Source organism: Xyrauchen texanus, chromosome 15 (genome assembly GCF_025860055.1).
Source record: "Xyrauchen texanus isolate HMW12.3.18 chromosome 15, RBS_HiC_50CHRs, whole genome shotgun sequence".
Taxonomy (NCBI): Eukaryota; Metazoa; Chordata; class Actinopteri; order Cypriniformes; family Catostomidae; genus Xyrauchen; species Xyrauchen texanus.
In genome coordinates, this window is record NC_068290.1 from 29654597 (window position 1) to 29672058 (window position 17462).

Consider the following 17462-nt stretch of genomic DNA (forward strand, 5'->3'; position numbering starts at 1 on the left):
AAATTTACTGGATTATCAAAAAAAATAGGCATCAACACGTTTATTTAATATATACAAATTTGCAGGAAGTTCCTGCAAACTATATTTTGACATACCATGACTGTGATATAAAACTACTCATACCGTGATATACAATTTTGGTTGTACTACCCACCTCTATAAACAATAAATCTGTGATTTTGGAGTCAGTGAACAATGTGACAGCATCTCAGTATAATGACTCTTTAATCTTCAACCTAAAGCATCACCAACTCACTGCTGAAAATGATACTGGCCTCTATGCAGCCCATCATGTGTTGATAGTGTAGTGTTCAGGTGGTAATTATCCTACAGACAGGGTGTATTCTGACACAAAACACGAGATGGAGAAAAAGTCAGAAAGAGAGAGGGACAGAAAGAGGGAACAAGACTGATGGGGAAAGGGAGAAAAAGAGAAAGTCAGAGAGAGACGGGTCAGCAGTGGCTTGTGTTTGCGCAAGAGGGGCGTCATCCAAATAAGCTGATATCCCCATCAGAGCTGCACTACTGATGTCATCACTGTGAGACACACCCAAGCTGGCTACATGACACAGAAACTTTAAGAGTCACTGCAGGGACAACTGGTAAGTTTCGTAAACACACACACACAACTTTTCTTTTGCAGAACTTTTCCTTATTTCTGTTTTTTTATTTATTCTAATGAACAAATAAATATTTTAGGTTTAGGGTTGGTCTATATTTATAATAATCAGTTATATATAAAAACTATGGTAGTCTCTGGTATGTCCCCGTTAAGAAAGTAAAAATGTGTGTGTGAATGTGGACAGATTTTAGTGTATTACGAGGACATTTTTTTTAGGTTACAAACTGGTAATTACACGGGTATTATGCTATAAATATGGTTTATGAGGACATTTCTAGTGTACCCACAATCCAAATCGCTTACAAAACATACTAAATGGGGCCTGGGTAGCTCAGCGAGTATTGACTACCACCCCTGAGTGGTTCTTGCTCTCAATGGGGCATGTGGTAAGTTGTGCGTGGATCACGGAGAGTAGCATGAGCCTCCACACACTGTGAGTCTACGCGGTGTCATGCACAGTGAGCCAGGTGATAAAACGTGTGGATTGACTGTCTCAGAAGCGGAGGCAACTGAGACATGTCCTCCTCTACCCGGATTTAGGTGAGTAACCGTGCCACCACAAGGACCTATTAAGTAGTGGGAATTGGGCATTTCAAATTGGGGAGAAAAAGGGGATATAAAAAAAACCCATACTAAACGATGCTTTTTTGAAAATGTAAAAATGCAGAAAGTTTTTTGTGAGGGGTAGGTTTAGGGAATATAATCTATAGTTCATACAGTATAAAAATCATTATGTCTAAGGAGAGTCGTCATAAGAATAGCCGCACCAACTGTGTGTGTGTGTGTGTGTGTGTGTGTGTGTGTGTGTACATAAATGTGAAATGAGTATGAAAACTGTTTGTGGGATTAATGGTAATGCTTGCACATTGGTGCTGTACAGTATGTCTTGTGAGTAAATGTCAGGAGGTGTGAATTGTCCAATATTTGATACCAGCTGTACCTTGTTTTAATGGTGGTGTTACATAAAGGATTAAATGTGTGCCCACGTTTGTATGTGAAACTCCGAATGTGCAAAACACAAAACCACAAAAAGGATGCATCTTCACTTTGACTTAAGCTTTACTCTGGTAAAATTCTTTGACAAATAATGCTTTACAAAAAAAGCATAATTAACTACCCACATATAATGCAGGCAAATAAAAAAAATATATATAAAAAGAAAACAATAAAAACAATGTATGGTGTACTGTGATTGTCAGTCTGCAGTGCTTAAACTGGTTAAACTTACAAATTTTTACAAAAAAAATCTGTTTTGTACAAAGCTGTCCAAATGACAGGACACATATTATAAAAACCCTCAGAACAAAACCCTGATGTGCACTCAAACATAGTCACTCCACATCTTTTGAAAAATGTATCTTATTTCTTCACCTCGAGCAAGCCGACTGCTGATAGGAGCCATGCAAACAACGGCATGGCCTTGGACTAATATCGGACTATGACTAGCCTCTGCCTGCTACACTGCACCTCAAACTATAAATTTGGGACACTGACTAGCAGAGTGTCAGTGACTATAATGGGACCAATGAGGCATGGCAAAATACACCGGCTTTTGCTTTGCTTTGATGAGAACGCAACTTACCCAATCTGTCTGTTGGTGGAAGGGGCCTGGGTGATGACTGAACTGGACTGGGGTGAGGGCAGCGCCTGCTGAATCACTATGCTGCTGTCATGATTAACCATTCTTGAGTGGGTCTGCTGCTGGTGCTGGTTAGGGCCTACTTGCCCATGAAGAGTGATATTCTGTACAGAAAATAGAGGAGTATCATGAATATAGAGGTAAAATATACAGTGTCTGTGTACTGTAAAATACTAAACTCATATAAACTCATTTAAAATACCTAAATATAAATAAACCCCTAAAACAACATTACAAAGAATTATTACTGTTATTTTAAACATAAAAGCTAGAAAACAAGGTGTGAAGCAATCATCGAATGCCATATATAGAAGCCCCATCAATTATGACATGATGTGTGAAAGAGGAGGTTTGGTGGTCTCAAATGTACTCTGTTCCTCTTTTAAATGTGTCATGCATTGCATTTTTTTATAATGTTCACTGAGGTCCACTTGTAATGTTAGTAAGATTTTGTTCATAAAAAATAGTCATAATTTAGAAATAATTGTCCATTTTCTATCCTATTTTTGGCCCTCGGATTAAAATCAGAAATAAAATTGGAATTATGCAATCATCTGTCACAAAACCTTATAAAACAATGTCTCATAATTTTCCTGGCGTGCAACTTTAAGCCTTCACTGTCATCAGTCATGAAGAGCAAACAAATCTTATTGAAACATCAAAAGTCACAACATAAATGTTAGATCCAATACCAACTAAGCTCTTAAAAGAGGTATTCCCTGTAATCTCAGAACCTCCTCTTAATATTATTAACTCCTCGCTATCCTTAGGACATGTCCCAAGAAACGTTAAAATGGCAGTAAGTAAGTCTGAGTGAACATGAAGAAGGGCAATATCTGCTCAGGACCACTCCATGTATAGACATCATAAAGTTTTGAGACCCGTTTGACTTTCTTCTGTGGAACACAGAAGAAGATGTCAGGATTTTATTTATTATTATTTATTTTTATTTATTTATTTATTTTCAAATAGTGTGACAACAGAAAAGATACACAATAATAATAACTTATACACTTATGCTTGAAAATGGAGTGGGAAGAAGTAAAACTTATAAAACCCCACCCCAGTCTATCAAAGAATTTATACAAACAAAAAATAGCTGCTTCCTTCATCAATAATCTCAAAGAGAAAATAATAATAATTAAAAAAAAAAAGAATAATAATAATAGCAATAATAATACCTCATTTAGAAACAGTGGTTGCACAAGTCAAAACCACACATTCATACCATATATATTAATAATATACAGATATTTCCACAGGTAACAATGATAATCAAATACCAACAATGGTAGACGAATGAATGGTAGAAGGATGAATGACAACCTCTGTCAATATGAACTTTTTTGCATATTTTTCATATAATTAAAGTGAATGGTGACTAAGGCTAACATTCTGCATAACATCTTCTTTTGTATGAGTAAATAATGACATATGAGATTCTAGACAGAAAACACACTTCTAAATTTTGGTACCCTTTTTTTATTTATTGTTTTACACACAAGCGCAGCAGATATCTCTTAAAAAGGCTCTGGGTAATATCTCCCTCTCACCTGTGAACAGTCTTCTCCTGAGCTCAGCAAAGACTTGCAGCAACCTGCTGTCTGCTGACTTGGTATTGTTTGCTAACCCTAAACCTCAAGTGTAAACTCCCCAGATTAGCAGAAACCACCAGCTTATGTACAGCATGTCTGTCCTGCAGACAGTAGGGTGGTGGTCACCATGGCCAGCTGTGACCAGTCATGGTACAAGTGGTAAAAACCATCAAAGGTGCTTGTATGCATCATTTTCAGACGATGGTAATGCATGATTTAGACAAACGTGATAGTTTGGTTATCACATAGGTTTCATAATTATCACACCAATTATCACACCAATTATCACAACGAAATATGACTGATGGTGACAGCTGCAAGCAACAGTTTACAGTAAATGGCTCACTTAAACTCTTCTTTGCACTTCCTAAAGGTCCATTTGAGTCAGAACTGCCATTGGTGACTTAAAAACATTAACAAACATTACAAAAAAATTTTCTGTAAATGTTGTTGTGGCTATTTTTTTGGGTAACACTTTTACATTAAGGTTCTATTCGTTCACATTACAGTAGTAAAATAGATTAGTTAACAAGAACTAACAATGAAAAATTATTTTGCAGCACTTGGTTAATGTTAAAATCAACATATACTAATGCATTTTTTAAATAAAAAATTGTCTATGTTAACATAAGTTAGTGTATTATTAACTATTATAAAATGGATAGTTCAAGTCCTGAATGCTGATTGGTCAACAGCTGTGTTTTATTCATGATAAAGCACAGCTTTGACCTCCTCACTGAACTTCTATTTGTATCACTCCACAGCACACATAGCTAACAGAGAAGTGTCAGAGAAGCGACACTAGGGGTCTCTCTTGAGCGCCGATGATCTATGAAAAAAGGCCAATGAGAAGTTGGCAGCCGGTATTTGCATATCCCGCCCCCGGACATACGGGTATTTAGGCGACGCAAATACGGGAGTTCATTCAGAAAATTTCTTCAGAGCCGATGGTCGTGCATGCAGTCTGCTGCGAGTTACACACCAAGTTCCTGTTTAATCCTCTGATGCTCTGCATGCTGTTGGACTTTACGGCACACAACAGCGGCTTTCTCCTTCGTGCACGGCTGTGCATTCTTGCCCCTGGGCGCTTCGAAAGAGTTATTCTAAAAGAGTAATTTCGCTCTAAAAGAGCAAAACACAGCGGCGTTGAACGTCCTTTTCAGGACGCGTCTTTTTAAAGACGATTTTCTGCCCCTGTGTAGTTTCTGGATGCGTTGATTCTCCCCACCTCTGATGGTCATAAAAACTGCCTTGCATTCCTGGGTGCGATCACATGCAGGCAGCAATTTTATGAATGGTCTATGTTTTCAGTACGAGAACATAGCCATGACAGCATTGCGGTCGTAGGCTTTTTTCTTGTAGTGAGAGAGCCACTTCAGCCGCCCCCGCGCTTCGCCTCCTTCCTACAGGATTGAGGCAGGCGCCGCAGGGGATGAAAGATGATCTGGGGAGAATAACGGGTCTCTTTCGCCGGGTAAATCCCCTCGAAACCTCCCGCCTCCCCAGCACGCTTGCCTGCTTCTCCTGACCTCGGGATTAGTGCGGTCCGCTTAACGGCCTACCGTCCAGTCCCTCGAGCTCCCTGGCATTGGATGATGACATCACCACTGCATTGGAGAGCGTAACAGCGGCGTCGGATGCGGATAACTCGCCTGGGCCGCCACCTTCGGGTCTCCGCCCAGTCTGAGCCTGACGCACGGAGGTCCGCTATGCTTCCCCGGGATTAATTGGTTTCACGGGCATGTCCGCCGCTCACAGCTGCGCCCCCCCTCGGTTCCTTCCCGGACGTGCATGACGAGCTGAGCAAGCCCAGCTTCCTCGCTCCTCCGCTCTCACTACCCTCGGTGGTAGAACGGTCCCAGACCGCTCACCCCTGCACGCCATGGCCCCCTCCTGCAAGTCCACCGGGCCAGGGCACTTCAAAATCTGCACTTGGGTAGTCCTATTCTTGACGTGCTGCAGGAACTGCACTCAAACAGGCAATGGCCACCCCCGTGGTCCAGAAACGCAACAATGGACAGCCTGGTCGCAGTACAGGAGGCAGACAAAGCAAGCTTTCTCAAAACGCCCCCGTCTCCCAGCTCGCGACACCACTTGACGACTCCGCCCAGCGGTCCTCAGTGGTGAAGAAACAGACAGAGGCTATTTCACACATCTTGGCCTGCCGCAAATCTGCTGCCAGGGGCCATGCCCTGTCTGCTCGCCGAGGGCGTCCTCCTGCGGCTTTCAAGAAAGAAAGAAATTGGTGGTCCGCCTCAACTAACAAGTGAGTAAGCCCAGCTCTCAGCCCCAGCGTCGAGCTGACCACAGAAGTTGGATGCCCATCATCTCACGGACCCCCTTGAGGACCCAGAAGGCTCCCAAGCGCTCCTGAGATGACAGACCCAGAGACCGAGACAGTAGCTCCGGAGCTGGTAAGACCACTCCGTTCCACGGAGGGCCGGGAGGAGAATTTTTTTGTTAAATTCTTTACACTCTATATAGCTATTTCCTTGTTGTCTCTGGGTCACCTGGCCCGCAAATGCCGTTCTCACGGCACTCTGCTTTCAGGCCTCAACAGTCCCGGCTTCCCGGATGCGGTGTCCCCGCCCTCAGCCCCACGACTGTTCCCCGGCCGGCCGGTTCAGACAAGTTCAGAGGACGCCAGCATCCTCTGGTCAGTCAGACCTCCTCCTCAGTCACGAACCTGCCCCCTGCCGGGTGCGCGGAGCAAGGTAAGTGCTTTGAGTTTATTCTCAGCATCAGAGCCTCGGGACGCCAAGTTGCCTCCCGACGCCGCGTTACCTGTTCCGCACCGCTGAGAAGCCCCGCCGTGTACGTCCAAAATACTCGTCCCCTTGGTGGCCCTAGCACGGAGCTTAGAGGCGTGGCTTTCACTGCCCAGTGCGTCACGCTGGCTGCACCGGACCATTTGACTCGGTTATGCAATTCAGTTTGCCAGGCATCCGCCCCCCTTCATGGGCGTTCATTTTTCCGCAGTGCACGACAAGAAATTGCCTCCCTTTTAACCAAGGACGCGATAGAGCCTGTCCCTCCATCCGAAATGAAGAAGGGTGTCTACAGCCCTTACTTCTTTGTACCCAAGAAAGGCGGCGGCTTATGACCGATCTTGGACCTGCAAGTTTTTAATCGGACCATGTCCAAACTCCCGTTCAAAATGCTCACCCAGAAACAAACTCTATCTGGCGTTCAGCATCTAGATTGGTTCGCAGTGGTAGACCTGAATGACGCGTACTTCCATGTCTCGATTCGCCCTCGACAACGACCCTTCCTACGGTTCGCGTTCGACGGCCAGGCATATCAGTACAAAGTCCCCCCTTCGGCCTGACTCTGTCCCCTCGCGTCTTCACGAAAGTCGCAGAGGCAGCTCTTGCCCCGCTCCGAGAAGCCGGCATACGCATACTCAATTACCTCGACGACTGGCTCATCCTGGCCCCCTCACGAGTGTTACTATGCGCGCACAGAGACCAGGTGCTCAGGCACCTCAGCCGTTTGGGGCTTCAGGTCAACTGGGAAAAGAGCAAGCTCACCCCGGTCCAGAGCATCTCTTTTCCCGGTTTGGAGTTAGACGTCTCTCCAACGAGCGTGCTCAGTCAGTGCTGAAATGCCTTGCTCCCTTCAAGCCAGGTGCCGTGGTCCCTCTAAACGATTCCAACAGCTCCTGGGGCATATGGCACGCACAACGGGAAAGTTACCACTGCCTGCCGCCAAACCTTCAAACCCTGGACAGACCTCTACTTTCTACGGGCAGGAGTGCCCTTGCAGCAGGTGTCCCGACACGTTCTGGTTACAACCGACACCTCCAAATTGGGTTGGGGCACCGTGTACAACGGGCACGCAACCGCAGGCCGGTGGAACCGAGGCCCGCTGCGTTGGCACATCAACTGCCCAGAGCTGCTGGCTGTTTTCCTTGCCCTGAGGAAGTTTCTCCCGTTAATTCGGGGCAAGCACGTCCTAGTCAGGACAGACAGCACCACGGTCATAGCCTACATAAATCGCCAAGGCGGAGTACACTCCCTCCACATGTCACAGCTCGCCCGTCGTCTCCTCCTTTGGAGTCAGCAGCGACTGGAGTCACTGCGCGCCACTCACATCCCCGGCAACCTCAATGTGATAGCGGATGTGCTGTCAAGACAAAGCTTGCCCGGCGGAGAGTGGAGGCTCCACCCCCAGTCAGTCCAGCTGATTTGGGACAGGTTTGGCAGGGCCCAGGTAGACCTGTTTGCCTCCCAAGAAACCTCCCACTGCCCGCTCTGTGTATGCCCGGACAGAGGCTCCCCTCGGGGCAGATGCTTTGGCACTCAGCTGGCCCGCGGGGCTGCGCAAGTACGCATTTCCCCCAGTGAGCCTTCTTGCACAGGTGCTATGCAAGGTCAGGGAGGACGAGGAGCAAGTCATTCTGGTAGACCCTTACTGGCCCACCCGGACTTGGTTTTCGGACCTCATGCTCCTCACGACAGCCCCTCCCTGGTGAATTCCCCTGAGGAAGGACCTTCTTTCTCAGGGACGGTGCACGCTCTGGCACCGTGGAACCTCCACGTCTGGCCCCTGGACGGGATGCGGAAGATCTAGGCGGCCTACCATCGACCGTCATAGATACGATCAACCAAGCCAGAGCCCCCTCTACCAGGCATCTTTACGCCCTAAAGTGGCGTCTGTTCGCAGACTGGTGTTCTTCCCGAGCCGAAGACCCACAGAAGTGCGCGGTTAGGTCAGTGCTCATGTTTCTACAGGAGAGGCTGGAGAAGAGGTTGTCCCCCTCCACCCTCAAGGTGTATGTCGCCACCATCGCGGCTCACCACCACACGGTAGACGGCAAGTCTCTTGGTAAGCACGACTTAATTGTCAGGTTCCTAAAAGGTGCCCGGAGGCTGACTCCCTCCCGGCCTAACCTGTTTCCCTCCTGGGATCTCTCGGTCATCCTCTCGGGCCTCCAGAGACCCCCCTTTGAGCCGCTAGACTCAGCTGGACTCAGGGCCCCCTCTCGCTCAAGACCGCCCTGCTGATCGCGCTCACCTCCATCAAGAGGGTCGGGGACCTGCAAGCGTTCTCTGTTAGCGACACTTGCCTGGAGTTCAGTCCAGCAGACACATACGTGATCCTAAGACCGCGACCGGGCTACGTGCCCAAGGTTCCTACCACACCCTTCAGGGATCAGGTAGTGGACCTGCAAGCGCTGCCCCGGGAGGAGGCAGACCCAGCCCTTTCATTGCTGTGTATAGTACGTGCTTCGCGTATCTATCTGGACCGCACACAGAGCGCCAGATGTGCTGAGCAGCACTTTGTCTGCTTCGGGGGACAGCAGAAAGGGAATGCTGTCTGCAATCAGAGGCTTACCCACTGGGTTGTCGATGCCATTCCACTGGCTTATCACACCCAGGCCGTGCCCCCCCTTGCGGGTCCGAGCTCACTCCACCAGGGGTGTTGCGTCCTCGTGGGCACTAGCCAGTGGCACCTCCCTAGCAGACATCTGCAGAGCAGCGGGCTGGGCAACACCTAACACTTTTTCGAGATTCTACAATTGAGTCAGTATCATCCCGTGTTTTCTCAGGTCCGAGCCCATAGAACTCGGTAACACGCTGACGATCTGACCGGGTGAATCGCTTGCGTCTGGCACCCTTTCCCTCAACCGAGGTAAAATAGTGCGCCTCCGTTCCCAGGAGATCCCATCTTCGGGTCGCTGGTTGACTCCTCCCTAGCCCTTCTGGGTCCGCAGTTCAGCGGAGGAACTCGCCGACCCAAGCCACTACAGGAACCCAATCTACCCTGTACTGGAATAGGTGCTCCACAGGTAAGGCCTCCTGTTCGGACTCCCCCTGTGTGTAATTCCGCGGTACTGTCCCCTCACGAGCGGACCCCGTGTCTCCCTTAGGCAGTTACAGCTGCCTCGGTCGCCGCACTGTATGCTTCCCCCCTCTACGAGGCTGGATCTACCACCGCACCAACTTTTACACATAGGTCCTAACAGGCCATGTGATGCATTCGCCACTCTTTGCCCCCCCTGCCGGGTAGGTGTGGCCTCCGCAGGGTCTTCTCCCCCTGAAAGAAGGGCTAAGACCCCCTTCCCTCAGTGCGTGTAAGGGCCCCGGCCGTAGTTGCTCTATGCGAGAAACATAAAGAGAAAAGAGGCCCAGCCAAGCTGGCCCGTTCCCAGGTTGGCGGCCATCACCTTGTTCCCCCCTCCAGGGTAACGATAAGGATTCTGATGGCTTGAATGGGGCATTGGGGAAGGGTACATGCAGTCTGATACAGTTGGTCGTCCTGCACGTAAGAATACCTGCTCGCTCCTGTATCAGCAGTTCACGTACACGGCTCAGCGCATGGCACTTTTATAAGTGGACCCCTAGTGTCGCTTCTCTGACACAACATGGAGAGAGCGACAGAAGGGGAACATACGTAACCTAGACGTTCCCAGGTACTTTCGCACCCAGGTACTTCCGTACCTGGGTGCTGCCCACGGCAAGACTTCTTTCGTGGATGCGTCATGTCCTCATTGCATGACCAATTCCATTCATGACCATTCCAGCTGCTCCCTGTCTTGGTCCTTCTACATAAGGGTATGAGGCTGGCACGGTGAGCGCTGGGAGCGATTTGGGGACCACAATGGGGCCACCTCCGCAGGTTAAATCCCCGCTGAACTCCCATTCCAAGGCACGCTCATTTGCTCTGGTTGGGCGCTCGGATGAGGGTGCCGGTGCCTTATTGCACTCAGCTCGACTGATTCTAGAGACTCGGAGGGGGTTCTCCGGAGGCCGTAAGGACCACGGAGTGATCCCATGAGGGGAACAGGCATGGCCTGGGAGAGTTCAACCTGCGGGCGCCTCTTAGAAACCTGATCATGATGGTGGGCCGCTATAGTGGGAACATATACCTTTAAGGTGGAGGGGACAGCCACTCTCCAACTTTCCCTATAGGTATGAGAGTACTGACCCAACTGCACACCTCTGTGGGTCTTAAGGATCAGAAAGAACACCAAATTGCGAACAGGCGCCACTTTAGGGCATAAAGATGCCTGGTGGAGTGAGCTCTGGCTTGGTTGATGGATTCTATGACAGTTGTTGGTAGACTACTCAGATCTTCCGCATCCCATCCATGGGCCAGATGTGGAGGTTCCAGAGGTCTGGGCACGGATGCCAGAGGGTGCCCTGTGGGATCTGCCAGGGAGGTGCTGTCGTGAGGAGCGTGAGATCCGAGAACCAAGTCCAGGTGGGCCAGTAAGGGGCCACTAGAGTGACTTGTTCCCTGTCCTCCCTTACCTTGCACAGCACCTGTGCAAGTAGGCTCACTGGGGGAAATGCGTACTTGCACAGCCCCCGGGGCCAGCTCTGTGCCAACTAATCTGTCCTGAGGGGACTTGCCTCCGACCTGAGGGAGTACCAGAGCGGGCAATGGGAGTTCTCATTGGAAGTGAACAGGTCTACCTGTGCTTTGCCATAACTGTTCCAGACTAGCTGAACCACCTGGTGGTGGAGTCTCCACTCTCTGTCGAGCCTGTCGTGACACCACATCCACTGTCGATGAGAGCGCATGCCACCTTGACGATTGCTGTCTGAACGGATCAAGACATGCTTGCCTCGGATCAGCGGAAGAAACCTCCGCAGGGTAAGAAGTACAGACAGCAACTCTAGGCAGTTGATGTGCCAATGCAGCCACGGGCCCGACCAAGAACCGGCAGCTGCATGCCTGTTGCACATGGCGGGGGGACTACTGTCCGCAGGAAGCAGAGGTGTGTCCATGGGTTGAATAGCTGATGGCAGAGGGGGTGAAGATCACACGATACGTGCCATAGTTCCATGCCCATCTCGCGACTCGAGTCTGAAGCCAGTGATGAAGCGGTCTCTTATGCATCAACCCTAACGGCACGACTGCGGCTGAGGATGCCATATGTCCCAGGAGATTGTGGAACTGTTTTAGAGGGACTGCAGTGCCTGTTTTGAATGACGAGAGGCAATTCAGCAACGACTGCGTGCGCTCGTTTGTGAGGCGCGCTATCATTGAGACTGAGTATAACTCCATGTCGAGAAAAGAGATGCTCTGAACTGGGGAGAGCTTGCTCTTTTCCCAGTTGACCTGAAGCCCTAGACGGCTTAAGTGCCTGAGCACCTGGTCCCTGTGGGCGCATAGTGCCTCTCAAGAGTGAGCTAGGATAAGCCAGTTGTCGAGGTAGTTGAGTATGCAGATGCCCACTTCCCTTAGTGGGGCAAGGGCGGCCTCTGCGACATTTGTGAAGACATGAGGGGACAGGGACAGGCCGAAGGGGAGAACTTTGTACTGGTACGATGTGCCCTCAAACACGATTGTAGAAAGGGTCGGTATTGGAGCAAGATCAAGACGTGAAAGTACGTGTCCTTCAGGTCTACCGCTGTGAACCAATCTTGATGCTGGACGCACAAAGTGGGTACCGCAGCCAGAAGGGGGGCAAATGAAAAAATGGAAACCAAGGATTTCATCTCGGCCCTCCACCGGGAGAAGGAGTGGTCTGGCTACCAGCTCCAGAGCGAAAATCTCAGGAACGCTTAGGAGCCTTCCGGGTCCTGGAAGAGGTTCATGGGAGCTTCGATCCTACAGGCCTTGGAGGGGATCCCACCAAGTGGTTGCGCTTTGCGGGCACAGGTGCACCGCACCCGCTTTATCCACCTGGGGGAACACCGTATACCTGTGGACCGCTCCGCCGTCGAGGGTAGTGATAGACTGCACTGGTGTTCAGAGGAGGGAGAAAGCCGCTGGCAATGCACCGTAGATCCAAGAGGAAAGCTCTCTTAGAGGTGAGTGGAACAGAGTGAGGTTTCAGCACGCTGAACACACACAACCACTCGGCTCCGAAGAAAGAATCTGACTGAACAGATGCACGATCCCTGCCTTTTATACTTGTATGTCTGTGGGCGGGACATGCAAATTCTGTTCGCCAATTTGACATTGGCCTTTTTCATATTCAGAGGTATCTGAGGATCATTGTTTTTGCAATTTTGTTTGGTGTCACTAGAGTCTCAAAAATTACACACTTCACCTTTAAGATCGAACAACAGAAAAAAGCGTACAGAGTGTGTGTGTCTGGGTGGTATGTGATACCTAGAAAAACAATGCTCTTTATGAGCACAATGTCAATCTGTTTGAAGCTCAAGTGCCAAATCTGATCTCTGGATATATCTGACCTGCTTCAGCTATGTAACTTCTACCTGCCTACAGTGTGTGTGTGTGTGTGTGTGTGTGTGTGTGTGTGTGTGTGTGTGTGTGTGTGTGTGTTGGTGATTTACGAGGACAATTTTGTAAGTTACAAACTGGTAATTACAAGATTATTATGCTATAAATGTGATTTATGAGGACATTTATAGTGTCCCCATAATTCAAATCGCTTAAAAATCATACTAAACAATGTTTTATTGAAAATGTAAAAATGCAGAAAGTTTTCTGTGATGATTAGGTTTAGGGGTTGTGTTAGGTTTAGAGGATAGAATCTACAGTTTATACAGTATAAAAGTCATTATGTCTATGGAAAGTCCTCATAATGATAGGTAGACCAACATGTGTGTGTGTGTGTGTGTGTGTGTGTGTGTGTGTGTGTGTGTGTGTGTGTGTGTGTGTGTGTGTGTGTGTGTGTGATCTGTCCGATGCTGATAGGGTCCAGTGCATCATTGTTATGCAGGGTGGGGTAATAATGACTTCGGCTGTTAGCTTTGGGATCCCTGTGCACAGCTGCGTGACCAATGCCATAACATCACCTGCTTGCTGTCCTCCTCCTCCTGAGCCTTACAGAACTGCTGCTCGATGGAGCAGTCCAGCTCGCTGAAGAGGCCAACTTCCTCACAGTTCTTTAAGAAGCGTGTTGGGGTCGGTGTCTGGTCTGGTAAAAGACAAGAGTAAAAATAATTTGAATTTAATAGAGCACTTTTACTTAACTGTAGCAACGTATTTGGAGAATTGTCCTAACAACCCCAAGGACATGGCTTCAATTCTCAGGAAATGCATGAACTGGTAAACTGGTAAGAAAATTGTAAATTGATTTTAGTCCACGTCTTTTAGCTTTTAAGCCATCTATTTGCTAGTATATTACTAAAAAAGTAGACAAAATTCACCTTTAGCAGATATATACAAATTTTAATTTACAGCCTTTCTCTTTCAGAAAAATGTAACAAAAATATTGATGACTCATCTTGAACCACACAGATTTATGTCCAATCAAAAGCTCTCTAGAATGAGAATGTCCCTCCTATTAATTCCACCTGAAAACAACTAGCAAGTAGCAAATCATGGTTTATGGCTGTGACATAACTAAAGCCTATTGTGACTATTTAAAAAAAAGGACAAGCCCTTCAATAATAAACCTCGTTTCAATAGGAAATCCATCAAAATCTGAAAGAAAGCTGTGGTCGTCAAGCTATTTAATGAGGTCTTTAGTATATAAGTATATATATATATCATTATCTTTCATTCTATGCTATCAAGATATTGGAGATTTAAAATAAAGTTTAAGTGAAAGTTAACACAGTTAACTTTCTATGAGTACTGGGGTTGTGGTTCAGTTTAGACTCTAGTATTTATTGTGGGTTTGATAGAGCACAAGATATTGAGTTATTATGTGGCTCCAGTGGTGGCTAGAAATTATCATCCCACTACAAACTCAAGAAGATGTGTGTGAATTTTTAGTGGAGTGTTTTTGAGGGAGAGAGGCTGTCTATATGAGAGGTAGTGAGTGAAGGAATACATGAGCACATTGGTTAGCAAGCGAGTTACCGAAAGAGTGAACTGCATGTAAAACAATGCGGAGCGAGTGAGAAAACTAAACCTGATCCCAGAAATCTGATCTGCCACTCTGACAAGGGTAAATAATGAAAGGGACAAAATCACAGCCTGAGTGGAGAGAGACACAGCAAGCAGCTAGTAATGAATCCTAGTGCCACAGACCACACGGTCTCGCCAGCAGTTTTTATTTAGCTGTTTGGATTGGGTTCAATTTGCATAGGGGATTTAGCCAAACTTGTATTGAGTGTACAAAGATGACATCACTGAGAGGAATCACTGTTTAATTTCTTCGCCTTAAGATTCCTTTTAAAAATTATGTAAAAGTAGAATATATATATTATAATGTCATTGCTCATTTGGTGACAAAGCAAGATTGAATGTTAGGATTTATTTTTGTTTTGCTTGTGATCACATGAAATAAGCGATCCACCTCCTCACGTTAAATGATGAAACATCCATCCATTCATCTTAAATGTCTCATAGGCTTTGTTCACACTAAGGATGTGCAAGTAATCAACTAATAAAGTACTCGTTCAGCTTTAAACATTTGACTAGTAAAAACACTACTCGACTATTTCAATTTGTTTTTTCTTTGTGCCATTGCCTACGTTGTGCAGCAATGAAACTGCTTCTCTCACCTAAATCTTGCTGTTACAACTCAATGCATTATTATTATGCATGATGTTGTTATAGTAATAGTTCACCCAAAAATAACATTTTGTCATTATTTAAAGTGATTGTATCACTTCAGAAGAATTGTAAAATATGTTTCTATGTGTGGGTGCAAATGTTCTTTGTCATTATTTAATCTATGTGTTGATTGATTGATTGATTATGCATCATGCTCATTTTCAAATAAGAAAAACAGTTTCAAATGTTAAAGGTTGAACTTAAATTCTAAATTCCAGAATTACTTGTTTTCTTATGTGTTAGAGTACTCGACTAAAAATAAATGTTTCAAACAAAATCTTTTTTTTTTTTTTTTTAAATCTAACCTATACAATGTGAAAGACTGTTACCTTAAGGAGCTATTTCTACTTGATATAACCATTCAAATTTGTTTTGCTGGTGCAACCTAATGTAGTCAGGTTGATTCAGACATTTTAAATAATATTTCTGACATTAATCTAACCTGTTAATTTAGATTAGCAAATTTTTTATGTTAACTTTTTTCAGCATTGGACTGACTGTGTGCACTGTCACTTTGCAAGTAATTAAATGTAATCCATTCATTTAGACAGTGTAGTCAATATCCAATATATCTATATTGTTTGTTATAGTAATGAATTAAGCATCAGCTTGATGCCAAGAGTTTATCATCTATATTAACTGAGAGCAATTGTGGAAAGAGAGGACAGAAACATTGAAAATTTTAGCATATTCATAAACACAAATGTTATAATGCTGGAATCACTCACTCATTCACTTATTCATAATTCACTATGAAGCGAATGACACAAATATGTTACTGTAATGGTTAACTATGTGGGAAAGAGTGAGCAAAAAGTATGCATTTTCATGATTTTAATTAGATTTTAAACCACCCACAAATGTTGTTCGGATCAGGTTGGTAAAATTCAGATTTAAGGGTTCCTGTTCAGGCTACAAAAAAAAAAAAAAAAAAAGATTTGAGTTAGATACCAAATACATTATGTATTTTTAATATATGTCTCAACAAAGCCTCACTATATAGCTTTGGTTAGTTGATGTAAAATCTCTAAACATGCAGCCTGGAATCTCTTTTTTATTATAGATGTTGAGACGTATTTTCTTTTCTTCCCTCCATGGTTCCCCCCTCCCCTCGTCCCCTGAGAGGGCCAGCGCTCTAATTGATATGGAGCTCAGGGTACAGGGTTGATGACTGGGATTAGGGGAGTGAGGCAGAGCACAGCACAAATATTATTTTAGCCACATGGCTCGGCATTTAAAACTACACCTACACATTTTCCAAGTCATGCGTCCTGCCTAATACACCTAATCAAAGACAGACGCTAAGAGGAGACTCATAAAAGAGATGTGTAAGTGTGTGTATGTGTGTCTTACCTGACAGCATGTTGTCATTTTTGATAGAGGGGAATTTGAGGGTCATCTCATGCTTGTGCCGATGAATCATTAGATGATCCTCTGTAGGGAATCTCTGGAGAATATGAAAACAGCTGGTTGCAATTCAATCACACCAAAGAAAGGACTTGGTTCATTTGCATTTACCAAAAAACTAATTTGTTTAAAGCTGAAGTGTGAAATTAACTAGCATCACAGGATTTTTTTCAAACATGTTTCATGCTTTCAGCTTTAAGTAAAGAGCAGAATCTGACAATTAGTCAGTCTCTCTAGTAAATAGCAATGTAATTTTCCAAATGTTGCACTTACCACCTTGTTCAACAAAACCGAGCCTTAGGCATAAACTGTCTGTCTGAACAGATTACAATAACACCCTTATGATTGCAAATACTTCCTCTTTACTCTAATTACATTATCTTAATTGATGTTTAAGAGTACCACAGAGAAATAATGTATGTCCAACATTTTCAAACAGACACAAATAAAATATGCATTGAGAGACATTATGTATCATATTTATGAGGATTCCTCCTCATGCGAAACATGCAAAGAAATCTGAGCAAGAAATATCCAAGTCAAGAATCTTATAAAAACCTGGTGGCTGACATTTGCCTCAACAAGATACCATTTCACTGTTGTTGTCTGTACCACAGTTTCATGTTGAGAAGGAGCTTTCTCAAGTTACTGGTGCGTTCATCAGACTCACCTGAGAGCAGCCTGGGGCACTGCACATGAACGGCCTTTCCTGCTCAGAGTTCATCACTGCCACTGGCTCCTCATAAACCTGAACACAAAGTGGAGAAGA

General features: G+C 45.7%; 1 protein-coding gene across 3 annotated transcripts in view; it reads right to left on the minus strand.

Moving 5' to 3' along the window:
* LOC127655628 (cyclic AMP-responsive element-binding protein 5-like) overlaps window positions 1-17462 on the minus strand; it is a 101252-nt gene that overhangs the window by 74481 nt on the left and 9309 nt on the right. For 2 of the 3 annotated variants that reach the window (XM_052143525.1, XM_052143526.1), the window contains exons 2-5: window positions 17364-17441; window positions 16640-16733; window positions 13576-13697; window positions 2205-2365 (exon numbers count right to left, since the gene is read on the minus strand). In XM_052143525.1, the coding sequence (XP_051999485.1) occupies window positions 2205-2365; window positions 13576-13697; window positions 16640-16733; window positions 17364-17417 (431 nt within the window). In that variant the 5' untranslated portion in view covers window positions 17418-17441. Of the gene's footprint in view, window positions 1-2204; window positions 2366-13575; window positions 13698-16639; window positions 16734-17363; window positions 17442-17462 lie in introns of those variants that run through there. The other variant, XM_052143527.1, reaches the window with a different exon arrangement.